Source organism: Aedes albopictus, chromosome 1 (genome assembly GCF_035046485.1).
Source record: "Aedes albopictus strain Foshan chromosome 1, AalbF5, whole genome shotgun sequence".
NCBI lineage: Eukaryota > Metazoa > Arthropoda > Insecta > Diptera > Culicidae > Aedes > Aedes albopictus.
In genome coordinates, this window is record NC_085136.1 from 73,484,896 (window position 1) to 73,503,458 (window position 18,563).

General features: G+C 45.1%; 1 protein-coding gene across 3 annotated transcripts; it reads left to right on the forward strand.

The window, feature by feature from the left end:
- Window positions 1-693: 693 nt before the first annotated feature.
- LOC109422119 (probable nuclear transport factor 2) lies at window positions 694-13,276 on the forward strand. Of its 3 annotated transcripts, XM_019696753.3 has the most exons (5): window positions 773-1,123; window positions 7,425-7,496; window positions 7,556-7,654; window positions 7,849-7,956; window positions 12,823-13,276. In XM_019696753.3, the coding sequence occupies exons 1-5, from the start codon at window positions 1,016-1,018 to the stop codon at window positions 12,934-12,936; spliced, it is 501 nt and encodes a 166-aa protein (XP_019552298.1). In that variant the 5' UTR covers window positions 773-1,015; the 3' UTR covers window positions 12,937-13,276. The 3 variants fall into 3 exon arrangements, with proteins under 3 accessions (XP_019552297.1, XP_062700822.1, XP_019552298.1); XM_019696752.3 differs by lacking the exon at window positions 7,849-7,956 and having other exon boundaries at window positions 694-1,123; XM_062844838.1 differs by lacking the exon at window positions 7,849-7,956 and having other exon boundaries at window positions 695-913.
- Window positions 13,277-18,563: the final 5,287 nt, after the last annotated feature.

Below are 18,563 nucleotides of genomic sequence, written 5' to 3' on the forward strand. Positions count from 1 at the left end.
AAATTTAAGTGACAAGATGCAAATTCAATCGAACTTTTTTACTCTTAGACGCTAGATTGCATCGCAACCTAGCGATTTATGACCTAAAAGTGCAAGGGAAGATTCAAAAATTACGTCCATCGTTTTTCGGGATTTCTAGACCCCCCCTCCTCCCTCTGTCACGCAATTTCCCTATACCCAATACACGTACTGTCACACTTTTCTAGACCCCCCACCCCCTCCCCCAATTGTTGGACGTAATTTTTGAACGTTCCCCAACCATACTTGCATCTTGTCACTTTAATTTGAAGAAGAGAGAGTCGATGAAGAGAACTCTCTCCTGTTACTTTCGCCCTTATTTAAACTCAATCTAGAGATAGATTACAATCATTAGCAACCTCTATGAGCCTCTGCAAGAATCTGGTCTACTGCTCACTCCCACAGAAAGTTTGAAAACAGCGCGCACAGTAAAAGTCAAATTTGACTTTTACTGTGCGCGCTGTATTCAAACTTTCTGTGGGAGTGAGCAGGACAGGGAAAATTCGTGCAGAGGCTCATTGTAAAGACACTCGACAAATAATGATTCGGTAAAATGGACAGCACCGTGCAGGGTTGCATCCGCATCGATGCATTTTCGCCGTTTCACCGGTTGCATTTTCGCCCGTTTTGCGGTTCAAAACGAGCGCACGTTGACAGTTCGACACACAAACACAACCGCACACCAGTCGCGACACAAAAATCCGTCATCATCGCAACGCAACGAGAACGAACTTTCCCGCAGAGGAAGAAGAATCACATAAAATTTTGCGGTATCTCGCGTTTTCGGGCGTTGCGTCTCGGGAGAAATAGATTTTCCTCGAGATTTCACGGTGATTGTTCCGCTCGTCGTTGTTGTTGGCTGGTTGGCGAACGTGTGAACCGGTGTTTCCGGAAGGTGATTAGCTTGCTGGAAGAAGAAAGCTTGAATCCGCTTGGCATACGAGCCTCAGTGTGACCCCACATCGCTTGCAGTCGGGGAGAAAAATCCAGATCCAGAATGGCTCTCAATCCACAGTACGAGGAAATCGGCAAAGGATTCGTCACCCAGTACTATGCCATGTTTGACGACCCGCAGCAGCGACCGAATTTGGTCAATTTGTACAATGTGAGTATTATTCACGGGTGGGTTGGGGAAATTAATTTAGAGCTAACGTAGTTTTAAGCAAAATAGGATACGGAGGAGATAGAGCTTTCGCGAATGAGCTAGTAGTCGCACCTAACCTCAATGCTCGAATTGCTATTTACCTTTCTTGTTGCTTACAGACGAGCGTAATCAGACTTCGTTGTTGCAGTGGATTATTCATTATCATTTTTGCTTACTTCCAATGTGTGCGAATTTTGGGGAAACATGACGTCAAAGGTAGCTATTTTTGTTACTTGTTTGGATTCATGGTTTCGTAGTTGAAATATTAGGAAAGAGGAAAAAATGAACTGGTAGAGAAATTAATCCAATCAGTGCTTCTTATGCTTATTAAATCATGCGAGACAGCCATTGGATAAGAAAGCTTAACTTCGACGCAGTAATATGAACTCAATCAGATCAAAATTTGAAATACTTAGCATAGGAAACTTTATGTTCTATCTTACATTCTAGAAAAAGTTTGAAGTCTTTACTTCATGTACAATAAATATTTCAATATCAATCAGATCAAGGTCACCAGGTCACCATCTAACCTGATCTATCAGGTACTAGTAGGTCGGCTCCAGAGGCACGTTCTCCTCCATTTGTGAAATTTGTGCCGCAGGGAAGAGGACAGGTAAGGGAATGGGATCGTCAGACACGCATAAACGTACCACAATGGGCTCAAACAGCGCCCTGAAAAGGGCACTGTGATGACGCATAAAGCGTAAAGATTAGCTATAGCTCTTTACCACAGTGGGTCTAGAACAACAGAACGTCCTGAAGATTCAGGTTTGTGAAGTCAGTCTCAGTGTTTACCAAGTACTCGGTAACGTAGTTGCGCAAAAACTGGATTGTTACATATCAAATGATACGAAAATCCATAATCGGATACACATGGGATTCACAGCTATCACATGCAAATGAATCAACTTGCTGAATATTCGCCATGTGATAGTCGAGTCGGCAGTGGCCAGTCAATACAAAATATTTCGCCACCCTTGGAGATGGCTCAGTACAATACAATTTGGTTGGATGACATGACTCCAAACTATTCCAGTATTGTCTGTGTTGAGTAGCAGCCCAGGTGTGAATCTGAAGCTTTATTCAACACTTCGATATCGGAATAGCTGGCTCAGGGCCAATGAAGTCATGTGATGCTCCAGAGCGAGCTAACTCATCAGCCAATTCATTTCCAGTGATGGAAGAATGGCCAGGTACCCACGCAAGGTGAACAGTGTTTGCTGAATTCAGCTCCTCGATTAGAGTTCGACAAGCGATAACTACCTTCGACCTAGAGTTGGCCGAAACAAGGGCATTAATAGCAGCCTGGCTATCTGAACAGAAGCATATTACTTTGCCCATTACGTTTTGCTGAAGTGCTGATTGCACCCCGCACATAAGAGCAAAGACTTTGGCCTGAAAAACGGTGCAGTGTCTACCAAGTGAGTAAGACTGATACAGCCTTAGCTCACGAGAATAAACACCAGCACCTGCTCGACCTTCGAGAAGGGAGCCATCAGTGTAACATACAATGCCGTCTGAAATACTTCTTTCCAGATAACCAGATGTCCACTCTTCCCGGGAAGGGAATTTCGTGGAAAATGTCCTATATGGAAAATTACAAGCAATTGTAAGATCACTTGGAGCAAGGACAATTTTGTCCCAATTCACCAAAAGTGGAAACAACGAGGTGTGTGTTGATGTGCGGTTCACAGGAGTTTCCTCTAGTAGACCGATTACCCGTAGACGGTAAGTGCAAGAAAGTGCTTCTTGTTTGAGATGAATGTGTAGTGGGGCAACGTCAAAGAGAACTTCGAGCGCTGCCGTGGGAGTTGAAGATAACGCTCCAGACATCGCCATTAAGCACATCCTTTGGAGATGGCCTAATTTTGATTGGACCGTTCTCACTTCGCCCTTTTGCCACCACGCAAGACATCCATAAGCCAATATTGGGCGAACCACAGTTGTGTAAATCCATTTGATATACTTGGGTTTTAGACCCCAAGTTGTACCAAAAGTACGCCGGCATTGCCCGAAGGCCATACAAGCTTTCTTGATTCTGAACTCAATGTGAGGTGTCCAGGAAAGCTTGGAATCAAGAATGACTCCATCGTACTTTACCTGTTCAGTCACATCGATTTCAGAATCAAAGAGACGCAAAGGTCGAATGCCATTACGGTTTCGCCTTTCCGTGAAAAGAACAATAGATGTTTTACTCGGATTAACCGAAAGGCCATATTGGCGACACCAACCCTCAACTACCTGAAGGGCGTTTTGCATCAGGTCGAAAAGAGTGCTGATGCACATACCAACTAACAATGTTAGGTAGTCGTCGGCAAAACCATAAGTAGGAAAACCGCTATTATTGAGTTGCCTCAATAGCGTATCTGCTACGAGATTCCACAAAAGCCGTGATAAGACTCCCCCTTGGGGGCATCCACAAACACTCAATTTCCTAATCCCTGCTAGACGCAATGTCTGTTGAGTCTGCAAACACTGCTTCGTGCCCCTCCTGAATATTATATGCTACACCTATGTATTTGAACGAATGTCAAGTGCTAAATGTTTATCTTTTATTGTCATGTATTATAACCCAACTTTGAATATACAGAACGTGTTGTCTTTTACTCCGTAACTGTTCCGGGTTGTATTGCCGTGTCCGTTGTCCCGACCATAGTAACACTTTAATGTCGAGAAGAGATATCGGTTTTTGAGCATTTGGTGAATCCAATTGGAAATCATTGGAGATATACCATGACTCCGTGCGGCTTCCAATATGGCATCGAAAGGCACGTTGTCAAAGGCACCCTCGATATCTAAGAAAACACCCAAACAAGATTGCTTTTGAGCGAATGCTTTCTCGATATCGTAAACAACCTTGTGTAAAAGAGTCACAGTGGACTCACCAGATTGGTAGGCATGTTGGTTCACATGAAGAGGCACGTTGGCCAGATGAACATCACGGATGTGATGATCCACAATGCGTTCTAAGCATTTCAGAAGAAAAGAGGCCAAACTGATAGGTCTGAAACTCTTTGCTTCTTCATAAGACGCACGACCCACTTTTGGGAATGAACTTCACAGTAATATTCCGCCAAAATTTTGGAATATACCCTGTAGCAAAACTGCAAACAAGTATTTTTTTTTCAAAACATGTTTGAAATAATCAAATCCCTTCTGAAGCAAAATAGGATAAATCCCATCTGCCCCAGGAGATGTGAAAGGAGCAAAGCTATTAAGAACCCACTCAATCGAATCTATAGTTACAATACTCCGAGCCGAAGCCAGGGAATCATAACTATAGTTGTATACATACAAGAAAAGACATCAGGATCATCCGAAGATGTAATATCCACACATCCAGGGAAGTGTGTGCTGAATAAGCATTACAGAACTTCCTCATCAGAGGAAGTCAGACCGCCATTTGGCAAACGAAGTTCGTTCACCCGGAAATCCTTAGATTTCGCAAGGATTTTGTTTAACCGACTGACTTTACTCAAGCTGAAAACATCTGTACAAAGGTTTTTCCAGCTGGATCGTTCAGCAGATCGGAGAGCTTTCCTGTAGGCCTTGCGATCCGACCTGAAAGCCTCCGAACCAGCCGAACGTCGTCTGTTCCGAGATCAGAGTTCCACCAAGGGGTTCCTCTTGTGATCTTCACAGACCGTAGAGAGCATGCTTCTTCAAAAGCTTTCATGATGAAGGTCGTTGTAGTATCAACGGCATCATCTAAATTACTTGGTGTGTCAATAGATGATGAATATCCATAAAATTTGACCGCAACTAAATCAGTAAAAAGATACCAGTTTGTTGACCGGGGATTCCTGAAACGCAATGTTTGCGAAGTAACATTTAAATGTTCAAAAAAGATATAGCGATGGTCAGATAAAGATTCTTCATCTGACACATGCCAATTGGTCAGCTCGTGACTAATTCTGCTAGAGCTAAGTGTTATATCTAACACTTCCTCTCTAGCAGATTCCATGAAGGTTGGGCGGTTGCCTATGTTAAATAATGCCAGATCTGTACTACTTAAGTATTCCATCAGACTGGAGCCTCTCAAATTAATGTCTGAGCTGCCCCAGATGATATGTTGAGCATCAGCATCACTGCTACCAATTAGCAGAAGGCATTTTGAAGTACAGTATGCGATGACTTGTTTGAAAGCATCCGTAGGGGATGGTTCATCATGCGGTAAATAAACCGAACAATAGACGTATTTCCTGTTGAGGTTTTCAACAGATACATCGATTGTGATAGCACATACATCTCTAGTAGTTAGTTCAGAGATGAGTGTAGCCACGATTGCGTTGTTGACAAGCACACATGCTCGAGGCATGACACGTGAGTTTACCATTTCATGTTTACTGAAAGTAGCAAACACCGGGTTCACAAGGTTTCCTAGATAGAAATTCCCCTTTACGGAAGTAAGGTTCTTGGACCAAGACCACTTGGGCTGAACCATTTTGCATAAGTCTGCAAAGATTGATTGTTGCTGTTCTTTTATGCTGAAGATTGATCTCAGCTATCCTAACCGTAGCCACTACCCAAACTAGACAAGATTAAACTCTTCGCAACAACAGCACAACAAAGAACAGCAGCAACAAAACCAGATCGGTATCGATTGGAAAACGCCAAAGGCGAGGATACACAGAATACACTGTGTAAATCGCATAATGCGAAACCATATAGGTGAAAATTTGAACTAATTAACAACATCATCATAATCCCGCCCTTATTTAGCCTCAAGTGAGACTAAAGAAGGGCAGCCGATTGTCTCGGAGAAACACAAGGTCCACTGCACCATTGCTCCGGTTAGCGCAGTAAGGGCAGCATACTGTGGAGGGCGCCCTGGTACTCCACAGGCTCCGTTTGCGGTTAGGTTTTTATTAGACCCCCCCTAGCCATTCATTCCTAGGCACGGTAAGCATGAAGCCGCATCACACCATGTTGGTGGATTCTTACCACCGGAACAGGCGGTCCGTAGTGTTATTCTTAGCCAATTGAGATAATCGCTACCGGCACTACACAGCTATCTTGGCTGATCGAGAAAAGAAGTTAATATTGATGATCAACTTCATACGGGCTCGTGGAGGGACGAATGACCTTCGGGTTAAAGTCCCTCGAACCAAACAAAAGAAGAAGAAGATACGGGCTCGAACAGCCTACAGCCTGCAGGGAATTGTGACCGTTGTTAGGCCCTCAGCAACCACAGAGTAGCACCCCCCTTGGACAAAAAAGGGGACGAGAAAGAGGACGTGCTCGTCATCAAGTACTCGGCCTTCCTGAAGGCGATGCGAAGCGACGCCAAGCTCGTGGATCTGGGAGCCGAGGTGCGCAGTATCAGACGCACTCGTACGGGCGAGATGATCATGGAGCTGCAGCGCGACAAGGAACGCAAGGGCGCCGCCTATACAAAACTTTGGCGGAAGAGGTCCTTGGTGAAGGGGTAGAGGTGAGGGCTCTTACACAAGAGGCGATTCTAAAGGTGAAAAACTTAGACGAAGTCACCGAAGTGGAAGAGCTCGTCACGGCACTGCGGCAACAGTGCGACGTGCAGTTGGTCACCGCAGCCGTTAGGCTACGCAAGGGGCCGGTAGGGACACAGGTAGCTTCGGTTCAACTAGCTGTGGCGGACGTAAAAAAGTCCGTTAAAGTAGGGAAGATCAAGGTAGGCTGGTGCGCATGCCATCTGACATTCCACGAGCCACCGGAGGTTAGTTTCAGGTCTTTGATACCAGGGCACAAGTCATGGGACTGCAAAAAAGGCAGACTGCAACGGCTATCACCCACATTGTCTTGGGGCTACAGAAGAGGTGGTGCGTGGACTCGGAGAATGGCTAATTCAGATGCGGTACAAGAGGTGGTCCAGGGGTTCGGAGTCGGCTTCGTAGACCATATTGGTGCCTTGCGGTCTAAATCGACCCTTACAGCGATTAAGTGGTTGCGGAGAGAACATCATGGTAGCTTTGCTGTCGTGGCATCGGTTTACTGGGTTTGATCCGAGCCCGCGGTTGGAACAGCGTTCCCGGTAAGGGCCGGGGCAGATGGGTGCCCTACTGTCAACAACCTTCTGGGCAGCTGATAGGGCCTGTCGTGTAGTGATACCTTTGCCTTCAGCGGGCCAGATCTGGTTGAACACATGCTCGAGGCATGACACGCGAGTTTGCTCACTAGGTTTCCTAGCTAGAACTTCCCCTTACGAAAGTTAGGTCCTGAAACAAAAGCTACTTGGGCTGTACCATTTTGAACAAATCTAACTAAATCCTTCACTTCATTTCAGGCCGAGTTATCCTTCATGTCCTTCGAAGGCCAGCAAATCCAAGGAGCAGCCAAAATCTTAGAAAAACTACAGGTAATTAAATACGATTTGTAACAACGCATCCTTCATCATTATTTGTTTTTCTCCCGCAGGGTCTTACCTTCCAGAAAATCTCCCGAGCCCTAACGGCGGTCGACTCCCAGCCCATGTTTGACGGAGGTGTCCTAATCAACGTTCTAGGCCGATTGCAAGTAAGTACCTATAAGCCTATGTCCTCTCCTTCCGTTTCAAAGCCTTTATCTCTTTCGAATCGCTTCTTCAGCACACGGGAACTGATTCAAACTTTTTCTCTCTCTATTGTTTTCCCTTCCGTCGTGGTCATCTGCAATCGTCCCTGCTGTGTCTTGGGGTGTCTTGCATATGGTTATCGTTTGCGCGCGCCCAGACTGACGATGATCAGCCGCACGCCTACACGCAAACATTCGTCCTGAAACCCATCGGAACCAGCTTCTTTGTCCAGCACGACGTTTTCAGATTAGCGTTGCACGACATGGCGTAGCTTGTTTCCCCGACGCGAACGTGTAAACGAAGCAAACTTGTTGTTATATATACCCTCCGCGCTCCCTTTTGCTCCCAACTTTCCCGAACTTTGGATCTAAACAGCAGGACAGATAAACGAGATCGAAGCATTACAACAATTCCTGGGCGCTGTCTGAAATGCTACTAATCTGAAACTAAACTTGCTAAAGACCATTCAGTTTATCCACCACAGCATTCTTCCAGACTCTATTATTTTCACTTTAGTGAAATGAAAATAGCACCGCTATGTCTATTCTTTGAACAAACAAAACTATTTCCTCTTATCGTATTGATATTTACCATAATTACAATTGATTCAAAGCAATAGCAGAAAACAACTCAGTTTGGCTTCGACTTAATAGGAAGACGGCTAATAACAAGACAGACATCTACCCTCTTGCTCCATATACTTTGGGAGCTACAAGCACACTAGCGCCACGAGCGAGTTCAGGGAACAACATCATGAATGAGTGTGCATGCGATGTTACCATTTCCGTATACGTATTCGCATGTACACGCACACAATCATATTTTAATGTTCCTGTGAATCGTTGAGGGCGTTTCAATCATGTCGCCTGCAACAGGGTGGGAGCTGTCTGTCTTGTTATTAGCCGTCTTCGCTTAATAGGAACATATAGTGGGGCTATTTTCATTTCCCTCAGGGTAGCAAAGGTTTTGAGCAAAGAGAATAAGGGAACGTCCATAAATTACGTCACGCAAAAATCGACCATTTTCAACCCCCCCTCCCCCCTATGTCACACTTTTTGTATTGGACCTCTGAAATTTTTGTATGGGTCGTCACACTTTGCTGAACCCCCCCTCCCCCCTCAAAGCGTGACGTAATTTATGGACGTTCCCTAAGCAGGAAAAGTCTAGGATACTCTATCAAATTTTATAATTACATACAAAGCATATGGAGGATTGAAAGATGCACATAAGAAAACCCCATGCGGAAAGCTATAGACAAACCAATTTTAGCTCTAACTACCTACTGTAAAGAATAATATAGCTCCTTCTGTTTTAACTGTTGTTGACGTCCTCGATTTTCTCCGATTCAATAGTGAAAACCAAACTATAGTAGCTGTAGCTTATCCAATTGGCCGTTGGTTGGATTATTTGTTGCGTTTTTCGTGAGGCAAATTTTCAAAAGAATTCTTTGTGTTTTCTATCAAATGTTTCATTTTGGGCATTGATTTTGGCTAGGCACCATCACAATAACAGACTCACGAACAATGTGTAATTGAATTGTATTGATTATTGTGACGAATAATATATATAATACGAAGATCATTTATTAATTAAACGATAAAGCTCGATTGTTTTATTTCGACGTTGCAACTTGTGAAGTGATGCGGAATCTACTTGAAAGGTAACGTTCAAAGTGTTCAAGTGTGTATTACTAATTCCTTTGTTAGTTTGCATCTTGCCTTATTTGTGTTTATCGGTGACTAATCAGCGCTTGATATTTTTACTACGGATATCTGTTTTTAGGGTGAATCGTGTATAAAAATGGCAGTTACAGTGTCCAACTTGCTAAAACTTAAGGTTATATTTACCGTTTTGAGACAATCTAATTTGATACCTTGATAGCAAAGTAACTTCACTCCAGCGCTGAACGTAGAGTAGAGCGCCATCTCCGTCGGTCTTGGGCGATTTTCCTCCATTTACCGTGGACGCTCAAGGTTTGTACACAAACCCTTTACTTGTTTCTCACCAATAATTGCCTGCAGAACTTTGCGGTCAGAAGTTTCCTTTTCACGCATTACGCATTTTCTCTTCACGGCAAATGCTACATGTTGCAAGTGTTCCAAGATAAACAAATTCTTCAACAACATCAACACATCCCCATCAATCACTACCTCAGCACTAACACCACTAGGCCTGCCTCTGTCTGTATCCGCTATCATGTACTTCGTCTTGGTAGAGCATAAGCTGACTCCACAGCCCTACACGATCGATGCCGATGAGATCAATATCGTCCGCAAGGTCGAGGAGCATGGGCGATCATATGATGGTAGTGCCATTTCTTTGCACGCCAGACCTCCTAATCGCTCATTCGAGTTCAAAGATGAACAGTAAATTTGAAAGAGCATCATATCCCTTCTTCAATCGATCCAAGATCACAACCGAGATAAGCCATTTCGATCCATCCAGCGTTGCGCGTAGCAGCCTAATTTGTTTCGCCGGAAAACCATGTTTTGACATTATCAGCCAAAGCTCATGTTTTGCACTGAATCGTACGATACTTTGAAATCAATAATAGATTATGAGTTTACAAGTTCTTCTTCTTGCTGGCTCGACGGAACTTTCTTCTGCCTCTCTTCAAATGTGTGACTGGCGCAGTCTTGTGCCACGTGCCTTTCACTGTTGCATTAAACCTCTGCATATCGTTCCTATGCATGCTTTTCTGCGTTCACATTCTTCTCGTTATGTCGTTTCTCAGCTGCTCTTGTTGTTGTCACTGTTTTGTGGATGAACTTCCATAAACAGTTGACATCATCAGATACGTTCGAATGGCAAGCTTTCGATATTGAAATGCCTGCTTCACCTAGGATGGTACACACTTCTATGAAAAACATAAAACTCGAAGAATGCAAAGCTGTTGTTGGACTAACAGAAGCTACGATCAAAATTTGAGGCCTAAAATAACTTTCAACGAGATTGAAGTTAGTTTGAGCTTGAAATTGAGCTTCATTGACCGTCCGTAGATGCTACTCCAGTATCATCAGACCAGCTACACTCATACAAGTAATCTATGAGATTATCTACCGGAGACTAGCAGGAATCTTCAGTGTGTGAGCGTTGGTGATCTTCTATTTTTTTTAGGCGACAATGGCGCCTGCCTCGTCAGATTGCAGGCCAATGTGAGGAAGGGGAAGGAAGTGATGATGGCAATCGTTTGTATCCACATCAGACCGAATGTATCTCTGCGTCTGCACAAACTCTGCGTATATCGGAGTGTTGGTGGTATATGCTTGGAAGAGGGTTCACACATTGGTGCGTGGATGCCAGGCGTAAGATTAGTGCGATTATTACTATAAAGCGGCACAATTCGCTTGATTGCATAACTTGTAGGCGTTATCTGATAGATTGGCACTGTGATGTGAAAGCTGGAAGCAAGGGAAACGGCTTTTCAACCATTTCTGGTTATAGCGATGGCTATGAACATATCAATATACATGAGTTGTATATATAAAGAGGAGAGTATAGGAGAATAGAGATAGTGGATAGAAAGATACAAAGTAGAAGGAAAGGGACGGGCCAGGGATTGAACCCAGGACCTTCTGCATATGAATCAGAAGGGGTAGCCACTAGACCACCAAGCCCGTCTTTCAACGAGCTTGAAGTTAGTTTGGGAAAACTTGTCCAAGCACAGCAAAAATGACAAGTTTTTTGTTTTGCTGCAAAGTAGCGCTGTAAGCACTCAACCATAATCACTTTTGGTTAACAACTTTGTCGAAGATCGCAAAGTGATTGAATGCCTGTGAAATTATACCCTAGGCAAAGTAAGGCGTTACAATGAATGTATCGCCCTTTTCCGGCTATAGGGCACCGCACTGTTTTGATTTTGTATGGGATTTTGACGTTTCGTGGCCTTGTTGTTTACAAAATGTCTGTAAGAGTGAAAGAGAAGGAGATAATTTCATGCACTGCCCTATACTAATCGACCAGTACCGTAAACCCGGGGTCAAATCGATCAGACGTTTTTGGATTATATGAAACATTCTTAAAATACTTTTTGCAATTTCTCATCGTAATAGGCTGGTTTACCTCACGCAAATCTGACAGGAAAAGGCCCAATTTCCCACACCAAATAAACAGTGCGGTAATGATTCATTACAGCACTGATTTGCGTTGCGTAATGAACCATTACAGCACTGTTTTCAGTTTTGATCAATTTATTGATGCTTTCTGGACGCAGTTTTGAAAAATTGTGACAACTGCACAGTATAACCTGCTATGATCAGATTTTCTTAAACAAGGCTATGAACATCAGTGTTCAGTTTGATGAAAAAGTTTTGTTAAAAACTAACCTCAAGCGGTAATTTATGAAATTGCAAAAAACGTTGTACGCAACTCGGTGCAGAACTCGATTTTTTCAGCACTCGTCGTAATTATCCAACTCGGCAAGCCTCGTTGTATAAATGTACGACTCGTGCTGTAAAAATCTTCATTCTGCACCTTGTTGCGTAAACTACTATTCCCTATATGTATCGTTCAGTTTTTGATTTCTACATCACCAATTTGTAATCCCTGGCGATGTGGCCTTCCACTCCGCATTTCCTGCAAACTTTATTCCTGTGAAGACCTTTACGCGTCCACGACTTGTATTGTTGTTCGAAGCACTTGAAGCACGCCTCTGGCGGGTCGTACATGCTGAGCGGGCACGCTCCGACCAACCAACTCTGACATTCCCAACTGCAGCCGCCTTGTTCACTTCCCCTACTGGGAGCACTGGAGGTAGTTCCAGGATGACCGAAATAAGTCCACGTAGTTAATGTACAGTGCCAGAGTGTTCATGTTGCATGACTTCAATCAGTCCCTAGGATTTCATTCCAAAGTTTGACATCCAACACTTGCTTCTTGCCGATAAATATATTACTAAAAATTTGAACAATTGTAACAAAAACAAAATACCATTTTCGAAATTTGAATGAAGATCCCAAATTTGCATATGCTTTATTATTAAGAATTGTTTCTGCATGCATCTTCGCTATGAATTGCTTGTAATCCTCCATCATTGTTTGTTACACCCATCCCAATCGTTACCCATTGTTATTGCAAATTTATCTGTACGCCACACATCCCCAACTGACATTTTTTTCTATTTTCTTCTCAGTGTGACGACGATCCACCGCATGCCTACTCGCAGGTCTTCGTCCTGAAACCCCTGGGGACGTCGTTCTTCTGTGCGCACGACATCTTCCGGCTGTGTATCCACAACTCGGCATAGACGGCGCCCTAGCCCAGAGCTTGCAGCACATCGAAATACGCGAGCGGTTAATTTCGCACCGAGAATATACACCCCCACACATACACATGCACATGCACACAAACACCACACCTACTACAAGTACAGCTAATCAAACTGACGGGCTACCTTTTATTAAAAAAAATATTATGCTATTTGCTGGTATTTTCTTCGTGAAGAAATGGGAAAAGTGATATCGTATCGCTATAAGAGAGTTTTCCTATCCGCATTACTGCTAACAACCCGTAATAATGAACATGATAATGCTTAATATGTTTGTTTGAAATTAAATAAAAATTTCGTTAAGAAAAACAAAAATCAATCGAAGAGTTTTATTTTCCCCACATTCCCTCGCCATGTGGCAGTACTTGTCGTCGCGTTTGCACTTCGAACCATTGGAACAAAGAAAATGTGGAAGGTTCACGAAGATACTTTCGCCAGAAAGTTGGCCGCTGAGCAAAGGATCATTCGGAAGCAAATCGCTCGTCTGCAGATGAAGTTAGAGGACCTCGTTCGGAAACTTGGAGTGGCCGGTTCTAACCTGGAAGAGAGCGATGTGTATGCACTATGCAGCACTCAGTTTGATCCCAGTTTGATCCTCCAGGAATCCTACGACCCCTTGGTGCCAGCAGGGATGGGGACACTCACTTGCAAAGAGTTACTCTCACTTGCTGTTTTCTCAACTCAGAAGCGTGCTATCCAGGAACGATGTATGGACGACTTTTGCCTTGGGGTTTTATCTAAAAGTTTTCCGAATAAAATAGGGGTCGCACAAAAGGCATATCAAAGATTTCAAGGCTTACTTGCTGTGGATCAAGGACGTGAATATTTCTCCACCAGTCAGAAAACCTACTGCAAGGAGAAGGGAATTCAAGTCGAATCAACTGTAGCCTACTCACCGCAGCGAAACAGAGTGGCGGAAAGGTTTAACAGGACCCTTCATCGTACCATGAGTCTGTGCCATGAGTCTAGTCCCATTATTGATCTGGTGTCAAGCTGTGCTCCAAGCAACGTTACGCCTGCTAAACAATGGTATGGTAGAAAGCCAAATTTAGAGAAGGCGTGCATTTTTGGAAGTTTAGCCTTTGCCTGGATACCATAACAACGAAGGAAGAAGCTCGACGTGATGAGTCGACAACTGATCATGGTCGGTTACGCGTTCAATGGCTACCAGACGCGGGATCACTGGGTAAAGGCTGGGTATGCTGCGCAATTCAGATCCCATTGTGATCCACTAGCCTCTGCCCAGCAGCTCCTATCCCTACCTCCTCGCGGAATCGGTCGGATAGTATGAGCAACCTTAGGGAAGATCGGGTAACCAACCCCGGTGGGAACTTAGGTCGTAGGCTGACAGGGAAGGGGGGGGGGGGGGTTTGCTTCGGCAAACCTGAGCGTCTGTTCTCCAGGAGGAGCGGCTCACAACAGCGTCTGATCCCCATGTTAGGGGCGGCTGATCTACGTCCGAGTGCCAGGGAAGGACTCTAAGCTCAACTGTGCACTATGGTCCTCCGGAAAGTAGGGGGTTGGTGTCAGGCCCTACGAGCCAGCCGTAAAAAAACCATTGTACCGAAAAATCAGCAACAGAATAATACGAACCGAGACCAACGGCAACGACCCCAGCGACTTGCGATTGGAAACTCGGTACGTGGAACTGCCGATCTCTCAACTTCATTGGGAGCACCCGCATACTCGCCGATCTACTGAAGGACCGCGGGTTCGGCATCGTAGCGCTGCAGGAGGTGTGTTTAGAGGTAATCATACCATCTACCAGAGCTGCGGCAACACGCGAGCTGGGAACAGTTTTCATCGTGATGGGTGATACGCAGAGGCGCGTGATCGGTTGGTGGCCGATCGACGAAATAATGTGCAGGTTGAGGATCAAGGACCGATTCTTCAACTTCAGCATAATAAACGCGCACAGCCCACACTCCGGAAGTACTAATGAAGACAAGGACGCATTTTACGCGCAGCTCGAACGCGAGCACGATCGCTGCCCAAGCCACGACGTCAAGATCATCATAGGAGATTTAAACGCTCAGGTAGACCAGGAGGAGGAATTCAAACCGACGATTGGTAAGTTCAGCGCCCACCACCAAACGAACGAAAACGGCCTACGATTCATTGATTTCGCCGCCTCCAAAAATATGGCCATACGTAGCACCTTTTTTCCAACACAGCCTCCCTTATCGTTACACCTGGAGATCACCACAGCAGACGGAATCTCAAATCGACCACGTTCTGATTGACGGACGGCACTTCTCCGACATTATCGACGTCAGGACCTATCGTGGCGCCAACATCGACTCCGACTACTATCTGGTGATGGTCAAACTGCGCCCAAAACTCTCCGTCATCAACAATGTACGGTACCGGCGACCGCCACGGTACAACCTAGAGCGACTGAAGCAACCGGATGTCGCCTCAGCATACGCGCAGAATCTCGAAGCCGCGTTGCCAGACGAGAGCGAGCTCGATGAGGCCCCTCTAGAGGACTGCTGGAGTACAGTGAAAGCAGCCATCAACGACGCAGCCGAGAGCACCATCGGATACGTGGAACGGAATCGACGGAACGAATGGTTCGACGAAGAGTGCAGAACGGTTTTGGAGAAGAAGAACGCAGCGAGGGCGGTAATGCTGCCGCAAGGGACTCGACAGAACGTGGAACGTTATAAACAGAAGCGGAAACAGCAGACCCGCCTCTTTCGGGAGAAAAAGCGCCGCCTGGAAGAAGCGGAGTGTAAAGAAATGGAACTGCTGTGCCGTTCCCAAGAAACACGATAGTTCCATCAGAAGCTCAACGCATCCCGCAACGGTTTCGTGCCGCGAGCCGAAATATGCCGGGATAAAGACGGAGGCCTCTTGACGGACGGACGTGAGGTGATCGAAAGGTGGAAGCAGCACTTCGATCAGCACCTGAACGGCGTGGAGAACGTAGGCACGGGAGCCCACGGCAACGGAGGAAACGACGACGCCAGTGCAGAGGAGGACAGAAATGAACCAACTCCCACGCTGAGGGAAGTTAAGGATGCCATTCACCAGCTCAAAACCAACAAAGCAGCTGGTAAGGATGGTATCGCAGCTGAACTCATCAAGATGGGCCCAGAGAAGTTGGCCATCTGTCTGCATCGGCTGATAGTCAAGATCTGGGAAACCGAACAGCTACCGGAGGAGTGGAAGGAAGGGGTAATCTGCCCCATTCACAAGAAAGGCGACCATTTGGAATGCGAGAACTTCAGGGCGATCACTATTTTGAATGCTGCCTACAAAGTGCTATCCCAGATCATCTTCCGTCGTCTGTCACCTAAAACGAATGAGTTCGTGGGAAGTTATCAGGCTGGCTTCATCGACGGCCGGTCGACAACGGACCAGATCTTTACCGTACGGCAAATCCTCCAGAAATGCCGTGAATACCAGGTCCCAACGCATCACCTGTTCATCGACTTCAAAGCGGCATACGACAGTATCGACCGCGCAGAGCTATGGAGAATCATGGACGAAAACGGCTTTCCCGGAAAGCTGAAGACTCATTAAAGCAACGATGGACGGTGTGCAAAACTGCGTAAGGGTTTCGGGTGAACTATCCAGTTCATTCGAATCTCGCCGAGGACTGCGACAAGGTGATGGACTATCATGCCTACTCTTCAACATCGCTCTGGAAGGTGTGATGCGACGAGCCGGGCTCAACAGCCGGGGAACGATTTTCACAAAATCCGGCCAATTTGTGTGCTTTGCGGACGACATGGACATTATTGCAAGAACATTTGGAACGGTGGCAGAGCTGTACACCCGCCTGAAACGCGAAGCAGCAAAGGTCGGACTGGTGGTGAATGCCTCAAAAACAAAGTACATGCTGGTAGGCGGAACCGAACACGACCGGATCCGTCTGGGCAGAAATGTAACGATAGACGGGGATACTTTCGAGGTGGAGGAATTCGTCTACCTCGGACCCTTACTGACGGCTGACAACAACATGAGCCGTGAAATTCGGAGGCGCATTATCAGCGGAAGTCGGGCCTACTACGGGCTCCAGAAGACACTGCGGTCGAAAATGCACCATGTACAAAACGTTAATAAGACCGGTGGTCCTCTACGGACACGAGACATGAACCATGCTCGAGGAGGACCTGCCTGCAAGCACTCGGAGTTTTCGAGCGACGCGTGCTAATGACGATCTTCGGCGAGGAGAACGGTGTGTGGCGGAGCAGGGTGAACCACGACCTCGCTGCACTTTACGGCGAACCCAGCACCCAGAAGGTGGCCTAAGCCGGAAGGATACGTTGGACAGGGCACGTTGCAAGAATGCCGGACAACAACCCCGTAAAGCTGGTGTTTTCTAACCATCCGGTTGGTACAAGAAGGCATGGAGTGCAGAGAGCACGATGGGCGGACCAGGTGGAGCGTGATCTGGCGAGCGTTGGGCGTGACCGACGTTGGAAAGCTGCAGCTGCAAATCGAGTATTATGGCGGCAAATTATGGATTCATTATTATCATGAAATTGATGTTGAGCTAAAACAATGAAATGAGAACAAATAGAATACATTGATATATAACAACAAGGAGTTCGAAACCAATAAAGAACAATCACCTACCTAGACCGGCAGTTACATTTGTAAGTTTAGGTATGAGAGCATCTTAATGGGTGAAAGGTGAAAGCGAGACTACGAAAGACACCCAACAAAGACTCATATTAGAATAATTTGTTTGCTTTCGGATCAAATCACCTACAACTCTTGTTCAGTTTTGTAGATTCATATTTATTTCAATCAATGTCTGGCAGAACTCACATTTTTACCACTAGAATCTACCTAAATTCGATCGACTTCACCGAAACGCAAATACTAAAAAGTAAAATTCGAGAATTTCAATAAAAAAAAATGAACGGAACAAAATTTGTGCTCTCACTCTAATACTAAGCGCGACAAAAATATAAAAAAAATAAAAATAAACAAAAGCTACACTTACATAGGAAACGATTTTTAAAACAAATCATTACAGTTATACGCTTTAGTCTTCTAAAACAAGTAATGGCGATAATGATAAAAAAGGTAATAGGTAGCTCTCTAGCAGTTTTTAAAAAGGACATCTTTTTCCCGCGATTATCACATTCAATTTACGCAAACGGGTTGTTAAGGTTAAGGAAGCTGAATTTCAAATTTTCAATCTGACTGATGATGACTACACGCAAATTTCTTCTAATCCACATTCAAGTTGAAGAAAATATTGATGGAGAACCGAACATTACACAACCGTGTGCTACTTCGCCTCGTCTACCTCGTACGGTAGGTTAGGTGGTATAGGGTGCCGCCCGTGTTGTGGATGGCACAAACACTCGAACATCAATGTTTTTCCACTATAGCAAATCCTAAACTAATCCACTCACGTTTTGCAACGGAAACTTCCACTGAAGTAGTTTTGTAATGGGTAAATCATGTAAGCTATAAGGTATAAGGTAAGTAAGTAAATCCGACTCAGTACTCTCAGCTGTAGGGCAACGGAGCAAATCTCTTCTAGAACACACTTTGAACGTAACTTCAATGAAATGTTACCGAAAACTTCATCGAAACTTTCTCAGTGTGCACGAAGTGCTTCCGAAGCTTGTTTCTGATGC